This window comes from Marmota monax, unplaced genomic scaffold, assembly GCF_021218885.2.
Source record: "Marmota monax isolate L192 unplaced genomic scaffold, Marmota_monax_Labrador192_F-V1.1 WCK01_AAM20220418_F8-fsc00128, whole genome shotgun sequence".
NCBI lineage: Eukaryota > Metazoa > Chordata > Mammalia > Rodentia > Sciuridae > Marmota > Marmota monax.
Window position 1 is genome coordinate 312,477 of NW_026693452.1, and position 10,528 is coordinate 323,004.

General features: G+C 34.9%; 1 protein-coding gene across 2 annotated transcripts; it reads right to left on the bottom strand.

The window, feature by feature from the left end:
* Nucleotides 1-2,945: 2,945 nt before the first annotated feature.
* Nucleotides 2,946-10,024, bottom strand: Spp1 (secreted phosphoprotein 1). Of its 2 annotated transcripts, XM_046457685.2 has the most exons (7): nucleotides 9,867-10,024; nucleotides 8,740-8,807; nucleotides 8,592-8,630; nucleotides 6,077-6,157; nucleotides 5,780-5,821; nucleotides 4,533-4,844; nucleotides 2,946-3,779 (listed from the first exon to the last, which is right to left on the bottom strand). In XM_046457685.2, the coding sequence occupies exons 2-7, from the start codon at nucleotides 8,791-8,793 to the stop codon at nucleotides 3,375-3,377; spliced, it is 933 nt and encodes a 310-aa protein (XP_046313641.1). In that variant the 5' UTR covers nucleotides 8,794-8,807; nucleotides 9,867-10,024; the 3' UTR covers nucleotides 2,946-3,374. The 2 variants fall into 2 exon arrangements, with proteins under 2 accessions (XP_046313641.1, XP_046313642.1); XM_046457686.2 differs by lacking the exon at nucleotides 6,077-6,157.
* Between the last annotated feature and the right edge of the window lie 504 nt (nucleotides 10,025-10,528).

Sequence of the window (10,528 nt, forward strand, 5' to 3'; positions counted from 1 at the left end):
CAGCTTGCATAGCTCCAGGAAAAATTTTTACTTTTATTGTTTATTGGAATCAAATTACATGTGTATATTGCGTGCAGAGAACTGACATTTTTATGATGTTGAATAGTGCAATACAAAAAATAAATGCTATCTTTCCATTTGTTCAAGTCTACTTCTTTGGCTTTTAGGAGTGTTTTAGTTTTGATAATATCATTGTTTATACATTTTCTATTAAGTATTTTATTTTTTTCTGTATTAATGACACATCTTCTAAATGGTTAGTGTTTGTATTGGGGGGGCATGTTTTAGATCTATTTTATATCATACTAACTTACAGAATTTATTAGTTATCATATTCAGTATTGATTCTTACCTAAATAGAGATATAATTTGGCCAATTCTCATGCTTAATATCATAAATTTGTATCTCAATATGGTGCCAAACAGTGGTGGAGATAGGGAGCATATTTGCTTTGTCCTTGATCTTAAAATGGGAATGCCTCTAATGTTTCTCCACTGAGGATGATACTGGTTTGGGGGCTGAGGCATAAAATAGTTCATCATATTTAGAAAGTATCCCTTAACTTTTGTGTTACAAAATTAGGAATGAATGTGGAATATGTCACAAGCTATATAACATGTTATTACTTGCTCACTATTGTTTCATTTTTCTCTTCATTTATTCCAATTCACTGTGAGGGAAGTATGTCTTACTTGTCCATTGATACTGGCTTTAACCATGTGACATGCTTTGAACAATGGAATTTGATTAAAGAAGTAGTGTTTCAGTTCTGAGTGCAACACATCATGTTTCTGCTCACTCCTCTTGTGTTTCTGCTCCTACCATCAGGACTTGCCTTGGGACAGTTGCTGTTCCCAGACTGAGAGAGGTGGAGCACAACTAAATCCATCCTTCACCCTCAAGCACCACCACTCTGGTCAACTACAAACTGGGGAAGAAGAAAAGTAAATAGTAGCTGTTGCAAGGCCCTGAGAGTGTATCCTGCTTATTATTGCCACTGAAAGAGCTTACAAATATAAAGTCTTTTTTATCATCTATAAGTCTAATCACATGACATTTTTCTCCTTAGACACAAACATATGGTGAATTATAGGAATGACCTTACTTATATTGAAGCACCATTGTGCTAGAATAAATTTTCTTTGATTTTGAGAGGTTCTTTGAGCTTGATTTTACATTCTGCTTGCTGGTATTTTATTTAGGAGTTTTCCAGTGCTAGTCATGAATAAGATTGGTCTATAGTTTTTTATGTGTGTGTGTGTGTGTGTGTACATGCATATCTGCATGCAATCTTTTTCAGGATTGATTGTAATAGTGGAATAAAGATCATTTGAGAGATGTTTTTTATTTTATTTTCTACTACAATTTGAGTGGCATTGGGACTATCTGATTTTCGACAATTTGATAGAATTCTCCTGTCAAATCATTTGGAATTAGTTTTTTATAGCTAATTCTTTATATTTTTTATAGTTAACTTTTTCTCTTTCCTCAATGGAAATTTGCATGTTTATTTCTGAACATTCCAGAGTTGATTTTGGTACAGAGATGACTCCTGATGGTTTGACTTAAGATTTTTCAACTTATAACAGTAGAAAATTATACACGTTCAGTAGAACTCACACTATGAATTCCCATGGTGATGATACACAGTATGATGATCTCTTGTGATGCTGGGTAGTTGCAGTGAGCCATAGGAACCAGTCATCCATGTGATCAGGAGGGAAGGCAGCTGATGCTGCACAGTATACAGTGTTGCTAAGCTGGGATGTTTGGTATTTTGTTCATTGAGTACAGTTTTGACTTATAATATTTCAAAGGCTCAGTGGGTTTATCTGAATGGAACTCCATCAAATGTCAAGGAGAGCCTGTGTTGTTTTCCAAGAAAAGGATCTAAGTCATCTAAGTTTTCCTTTTGATTTGAATACAGATGTGACAAATAGTTTCTTTTGATTTTTGAGGTGTTCTAAGTTTCATTGTCTATCTCTTTGTTTTTATTTCTTATTTGTGATTTCTGCCTTTTTTCATTATTAGGTTGGCTAGTGGCTTATCTATGTTGTTGATTTTTTCCCCAAAGTCCTAGTGTTTTGATTTATTAGTTTCTTTTTATCCGGTTCTCTATCTCATTACTTTTACTTCTCGTACTACCATTTCTTTTCTTTTTCTTGTTTTGTAGCTCTTTTCTAATTTTTAAGACTAGAGCTCAATTCACTTATTTTTATTCTTTTTGTTTTGTTGCAAGGATGTAAAGCTATCAGTATTCCTGTGATTATTTGATTAACTGTATTATATTGATTTTTGTCTTCAGTGTTTCTTTTGAAAATATCCTACAGTTTTAATTTTTCCTCTTTTATCCCAAGGGAAAATAGGCAATTTTTGAATTTCTAAATGGAATATCAGGTTTCAGAAAGAGCAGAAGAGCAAAACATGGAATTGAAGAAGCCTGCTCTACTCAGTCTTCCATAAGTTTTAGTTTTAATGAAAATTTGAATTCTGATTATACTTGAAACAGCATTTAAAATGTTTCTGTTACAAAGGGTCTGTCTCTTTCTTATCTAAGAGTGATCAGAATAGCTATCAGACCTGCACAAGGTTTCATCAAAGGCAGGAAATAAAAAAGTTGACTGAACAAATTTAATGAGTTGTGATGAGAAAAAATACAATGGATTTGTGATTGCATCTAGGCTTTTGTTAGTTTCTGTATCAGCTATGTTAAAATTAGTAAAAAGACTTTTTTGGCGTGGCTGGAGGCATTATAGCTGAGTATCAGCTCCCAGACCCTGGTTTCATTGGCTAGGAACTTAAGCTCAGCCAGAAAATGGTCAGTGGATCCTGTCTCTGACCCCAGCAGGATCTCTATCAAATTCAGCAGATTCATTAAAATGGTTACATGTTACTAATTCCATGACTACTGTGGGAAAGCAAATAAACAATTGACTCCACCATGTTCATTACATTCAGATACAGGATTTATTCACACCAACAAAAATAATCACAACAAAATATACACTCATTAAAAAAAAAAGATTAAAGTGACATAAAATGTTATATTCTCTTAAGTGTGTATAAGTATCTTTTGCTTCTATATACCTTTCTATTCATAAAAGAATAACAAATATTAAAATACAGTGATAGTTTGCATTTTTTCAATAGAAAAGGTGTAGACAACATGCTGAAGCTTTTAGGTTACAAGGGTGTTACCATGACAAAGCTACAAGCTAATGATCAAAAACATTATCTATTTCCTGATCCACATATCCATTCACCCACTAAACTGAGAAATAAGCATTGAGTATTGTCTTTCAATCTCTATAATGTATGTTTTCTTTTTACTAATAGTAAAGTATGAAATTGTACATTTTTTTCCCTTCTCTTTTTAATTGACCTCAGAGGATGCACTCTCTATTTCATGAGAAACACGAAATATCAGGTGTTTATCTTCTTCCTTACTCTTAGGGTCTAGGACTAGCTTGTCTTCATTACTATGAGATTCGTGGCTTTGGAATTCCTGACTGACTCTGGAACTTTCCTGACTGTCAATCACATCAGAGTGCTCACTGCTGTTATCACGCGCGTTCCTCTTGTATTCCCTGGTCTGCTCTTGGCTGTGGGTTTCCACACTGTGGTCATCCGGCTGACTGGTTTCATGACTATCCTTCCCATGGCTATCCCAATCAGAGGGCACTTTCAGGCGGTGGGCAACAGGGATGGCCTTGTGAGCGTCATTCAACTCTGCGCTCTCCATGTGTGAGGTGAGGTCCTCGTCTGTAGCATCAGGATACTGAACCATAGCACAGACAGAAGAAGAATGATATGAACAGTCAAGGATGGGAACATTAGAATTCTTTTTAGCTCTCTGCAATATTTAGGCCAAATTATACTGAACATTGTCTAAATTTGGTTGAAGGAAATAATAATTTAGCATGTTGCTAAGTACTTTACCAGTCCCTTTCACATAAGTCACGTCCTTGAGTTAATAAGGTACATCATTTACCTATATAATGAAACCTTTGAGGTAGTCTTATTATCTCCAATTTACATAAAGAGAACACAAATCTGAGAGTTAAATTATGAAAAGAATACTAAGTGTGAAGCTAGGCCATATCTTGATCCTTTGCCTCTGGGTTCAACACAGAGACTCTAAAATTCCTCTTAGTTATAAAGAAGTGAACACCATATTTTGCAAATAATCATTGTTTTCTGAAGTCTTTTTTTAATCTAAAAAAATATAAGTAATTATATAGTAATTATATATAATTATATAGTAATTATATAGTAATGATATAAGTAATTATATCAAATGGTTTGGAGACAGAATTTGGACACATAGAATTGTGTTGGAGTGGAAAAATTTGGAAGAAATTGTGTAAACTTAAAAACCACCAAGTGGAAAAAGTTTTGTATTTAATGATCATAAAGTAGATTATTAATAAATGTTTGCTTGCTTGCTGAATGATAAAGAAGTATGCAGACTCTGGTTTCCTAGAACTGAACTCTCTTTATTACCATTGGATGTGTCTTTTAAAGGATTTACCTGGACTTCAGAAATGTAGAACTTCTTAGACTTTGACCTCACTCCATAATCTACACTATCTCCTCGGCCATCATAGGTTTCTACTGTAGGGACAATCTGAGTGAAAACCGGGGTGTCTGGACCATCAGTGGGAGATTCAGTGACCACTTCATCTGATTCATCGGAATGGTGAGACTCATCCGAATGGTGAGAATCATCGTCATCGGAGTCATCTGAGTCAGTAGAGTCCTGGTTGTTCACGTGGTCTCCATCATCGTCATCATCCACATCGTCCATGTGGTCATGGCTTTCATTGGACTTACTTGGGAGGGTCTAAAAATCAAAACAATACAACAAATTAGTGTCTCTGATTTTTATTTTCCCTCAGCTTTTATTGTGCATTAGATTTTAATTTTTCTTTTATTTCATTTCACAATCTTTGCAATTACAATATACTCTGTGAAGTGAGTGTCTTCCAATGTCTCTTTTAACACAATGATAAGTGAAATATGCTCTAAGGTACTTTTCTAACTTTCCAGTAAAAAATCATTTTCGAAGATATTTCTAAGACAAATATTTGAGTATAATATTCATATTACAACATTGCTTTGTCTATACATGTTAGACATTATTCATTTTACAAATTAAATGATGTAGTAGAAATAGAGACATAATTGTAAGGTTGATTTTTCTATTTGAAATGAAAATTTTGAAGCTATCAGAGAATTCATATTTTAATGTGTGTATAAAACCTATAACCACATCCCTATTATCATGTATAATAAAAAGATGACTCTGCTATGCATATGTGTATAAACCACAGCTTAAATATGTCCACTGAATTAATCATTAAATGTCTATTAAAATTCTAATCAGCCAATAATGTATCATTCATATAACTTTCCTTATTAGCGATTTTTAGCATATACAAGTTGAATCTTAATGTAAAATAGATTTATCTCCTTGCTCAAAAAATACATTAATAGTCTTAATAAAAAGAATAGTTATCAAACCAACTATTATGTTAACAACAAAAATATTCTAAAGGCAAAAAACCTTGACTTTGGTAAACATTAATCCCATGTTTATCAGATACTGTATAAGACATCTTTGAAAAACCTTAAATAAATGGCAAGAAGCTTAATGTTTCAAGTAATAGGCATTAGTAGACATTTTCTGCAACACTACACTTCTCTGAGGAAGAGATTCCAGGTAACAGCTTCTTCCATGTCTCAAGTGATGGGTCCTTGATGAAAGTGAGAATTTACCTCTTGTTTAAAGTCATCCCTTTCTTCAGAGGACACAGCATTCTGGAGGAGGAAGTGACATGTTAGTGTACATCATACATGCTCAGTTTTTTTTATTCAAAATTAATTTTTTCAGTCCAAAGAAGGTCGTATTTTTTAGCCTCAGTAGTCGATGTCTTTGAGTGGAAAAGGCCAACATGCTGACCAACTGGTGTCCCGAGCATGCATTTCCCAACAGGTTGGAAGGACCGTTTTACCAGTCTGAATGACCTAGGTGGTAGGTCACTATTGTTTTAGTTTTGAGAAATTTAGGAATACCTGTGGGGCTAGGAGATTCTGCTTCTGTGATGGATCAGGCTTTAGCCATGTGGCCACAGCATCTGGGTGTTTGTTGTAAAGCTATGAAAAGGTGCATATTTGTCAATATTTTAAAAAGAAAAAGAAAGAAACCCAGGAATATCGAAATGTTATGCAGCTATATCCAACTATTGAAAAACAACTATACTAATCCTGATGGATAAATATAATATGCATTCATCTAAACATATTTTAGATACCCTTTTTATAACTTACTTTTACTTGTAGATTCATTTATTGAACTTAATAGAACCTACTAGGGGCCAAGAATTCTTTCAAAGTGTTTTACAAATATTAATTTGCTTGATTCCTTTAATCCCCTATGAGAATATTTACCACTAGTTTCCCCATCTTACAAATAAGGAAACTCAGTCACAATGTGGTTAATAGATAATAAGAGGCAGATTCAGGGTTCAAATTCAGGCTTACTAGCCCTCAAAACTGATTTTAACACCACACTTTGCTGTTCTATCTCTGCTGGATAAATTTCTCTCTCCGATGAAGCACCCCTGGAGCAGAGATGCACTTAATTTCCGTTCATCTTCACTGTTCTTTTCTTCTCAGAACAAAGATAAACTCTCTAAGGCAATGCTGTCTCATATAGTATCTTTAACCACATGTGGTTATTTAAATCTAAGTTAATTACAATTTTTAAATATTTAAAAATTTTACTTCCTCAGTTGCACGAGCCACATTTTGAATTATTAATAGCCACCTGTGTCTAGTGGCTGTCTTATCAGATAGTGAGAAATACAACAAAAAACAACATTGCACATAAGTTCTATTGCTCTAATGTGACAAAAATGTAAGTGGAATGGGCTTTCCTTTAGCCAAGTTAATCTATCTGGAAAGTAACGATAGATCAATGCAGAGAAGTAGAAATTGCTCTGGTGAGTGTCATCTGACAGGCTGTATTGCCCAGGCCCAATCACTTCACAGCTCTGTCATTTGAAAATGAGAACCCTGGGGGTGCCACACAGTCCCCTCTACAGCCACATGGAGGAGAGGTGAGCAGGGAAGGAACTAGACAGTAAGACTTAGGATTTCTCTCATGGCTGACTCTAAACAGAGCAGCTTAATATTGGGCTTCTCTGAAGATTTTGCTGAAAGAAGAGGTTGCTGGCCTGAAAAAGATGCAAAAATTACTGCGATATATATTGTTTTTTCTTGATGGCATATGTATACAGGCCCAGGTAGACTATAAGTTAAATCTATAATTGAAAAAGTCACATGAAGAAAATATAAACAAAATCAACAGACTAAGAAACATTCGGAGCCCAGGCGTGATGGCACATCAGTAATCCCAGCAACTCTGGAGGCTGAGGCAGGAGAACTGCAAGTTTTGAGGCCAGCCTCAGCAACTTAGTGACACCCACAGCAACTTAGCAAGGCCCTATCTCAAAATTAAAAAAATAACAGACTGAGGATATACCTCAGGGTAAAGTGCCTCTAAGTTCCTTCCCCATAATAAAAAATAAAATAAAATTTAAAACTTTTTTTAAAAATTCAGTGATCCTCACACTCCCAGAGAAACACTCCCAGTGCTCATCTTCAGGACTGTATCCTTACAGACTTTCTTGTATTTCCTACCAGCTCCTCTAAATGTCTGGGATTCTGGAAGGCTGAGCTTCTAAAGACCATTTAATGATACACTGCTGTGACTTCATGTGTCCTTTAAACATGCATCCTGACACACCTGCACACACTCACACACCACACACAGCTGGATCACACACAGACTAAGAAAGAACACCTCTCTGCTGTCTTCGTTAAGCAATCTAACTGCCATGACCCCAGGCAACTCTACACTGGCCTCTATTCTGTTCATCTGGAATTGAACTCTGTGTGCCTTTTTGTCCAAAATCCTCTGGACAAGGCCTACTTGTTATTCCTCTGGCACAGTTTCATCTATTGTGGAGGGGCAGGTACCTCTGCAATGGTGGTCAAATAATTGTAAGAAAGCATTTGGTTTGGTCTTATGCTTGGTTAGAAAATGTGATCTAAAGTCAGCTGATGAACACAATAGATACAAACAGCATAAATAGACTTTCACAATGGGCTTCTTATTAAAATCTTAGGCAATGCTGTGACTATTATGGTCATACCAACAGTTCTAACATCTGAGGTGAATTTTAAACTCATTGTTTCACAAAATAAAGCAAAGGATGGAATTTTATGCTTCTCCAACAGCATATTGACTCGTAGGAAAAAAAAAACATAATTTTACAGAACCAATTTTGTATAAGTGACAATGGCCCAGAGCATTATGTTATTATATGAAAACATCTAGTTTTATGAGAATATTCATTAAAAAGTATACCATGCTTGCTACTGGCTTAGATCTAGACCAGGCAGTCATAAATACTTAAAAATTCATAGGATTGAATACGAAGATAAAATTGCAACAAATATGTTTACAGCACCTCTTGCAAAATTTGCATAATTTAACTACATGATAAACCTAAAACGTGCTTACCTGCCTTTCCTCAGAGCTGCCAGAATCAGCCTGTTTAACCTTTCAGAGAGAAAAGATGGAAAAGAAATTGCAGTGTGAAAGTGTTCCTAGTACAGGGAAGCACATGATTTATTTGTTCTCAAGAATTTTAAGATTCAGCTGTACTCACTGGGAAGGAGTAGGCGATGCCTAGTAGGCAAAAGAAAATCACTGCAAATCTCATGGTAGTGACCTTTCCTGCAAAACATTTGTAAGGAGGATTTACTATTTTCATAAGTTAAGACATACTTTTAGATGCTGCCACTTTACAGAATAATCACAAATAAAATATATCCTACAAAATATTTTCTGTTGCTTCTAGAAAACTTTTCTTTTTAATATTCAAATCCTTTGAGTTAATATTTGTATTGCCACCCCTTTTCTCCATTTCTCACTACTAGCAAGGGAGAGAGAAATTTTACAACTCTATATTTATTCAACTTTTAAATTTAGAGTTCCAGAGATTATACAACAATTAGCTAATATGTTCATCTATCTAAATCTCAGATCAACAATTTTAATAATTAAAAAATAAACTAGAGTGTGGAATATTTATTTTTCAGGGAAGAAAAACACAAAGAGAAAATAAAAGTATAAAAGAAAATTGCTTTCTCCATTTTTCCAACATGTATTTCAAATGTGAATTTTAATTTACATTATTAAGGTGTTGCTTATTTGCCATGAACTATCTTTGAAGTTATTTAATAAGGTATTCTAGAAATTTAAAATGAGCAAAGAAACATTGAAAACAGTTAACAGATTTTCTGTTTGGGATCACGAGTCTACAGTCGGTGAAAATTTTAACATGCAAAAGTAAGATATTCAGAAAGGGTTTTATTTTTCCTTAAAAATGAGATAAATAATTTTTAAAATAGCCTCATCAGTAGTTTATATTAGCATGAAAGATTCTTCTTGTTTTAATTTCCTCCATGATCATCTAGTCCCTTATAGTGATGTAGCCATACTTATCCCAAAGGGATGTAAAATTTTACCTTCTGAATAGAAGCATTGGTTTCACGTCCTTTGAGAACCCCTGGAAGTATTTTTTAGTTTTACATATGACCGGCTTTCAAAATACCTGGAAACCTTTGATCCAGGAGACCTGTCATGTATCTGACCTGCTTATTCAAAAGACTAGAACAATAAAAGTCTGATTAACAGCCTTACAGTTAATACTATTTTCCTTACAACTTGGATTTCCCCATGAAATTCATCTGAACGCACACACCATGGCACAGTAGCCAGCTGCAGGCTTACCTTGGCTGGTGTCCGGTGGAGAAGGCTGAGAATGACCTGAGAGACCAGTGCCAGAAGATGCTGTGCTCTCTGGCTCCTCTTCCTGCTGCTGACAACCCTAACCTCCCAGTATTTAAATGCTGCTCCAGACGTTCTCCACCAACTCCGGGAGGCGGAGAAATGTGTCATGAGGTTTTTGCCACTGCCCAGCCCACCTCTCCCACACTTCCCCCTCTGGTTTTGTGGTTGAAAAAAAAATAACCACACACACACACACACACACACACACACACACACACATCTACAGTTAAAACATTACTTATGTACAATATCATTAACTAGATTTTTCATTTAGGGGATTGGCACTCAGCCTCCTGGAAGAGCAATTAGGGGTTCCATAAAAAAGGGAAAAGTAAATAGTTCTTACAAAGGTTTTATTTTATAGTTTCTCAATGAGTAGGATAAAAAAGATTAATGTAAATCAATCCTAAATGAAATGAAATAGGATGGATTTTATTTTTGGTTTCATTTATAGATAAGGCATATCTCCAAGCACATTTGCCTCTACCATTATACTTTGATTAGATTAGAAGGCTATTGTTCAGGCAGACAAAGACTTCAGAAACATTCCTCTCTCCATCACTACCCAATAGCTCAATTTTGTGATTTAAAGTTTGCAGCAG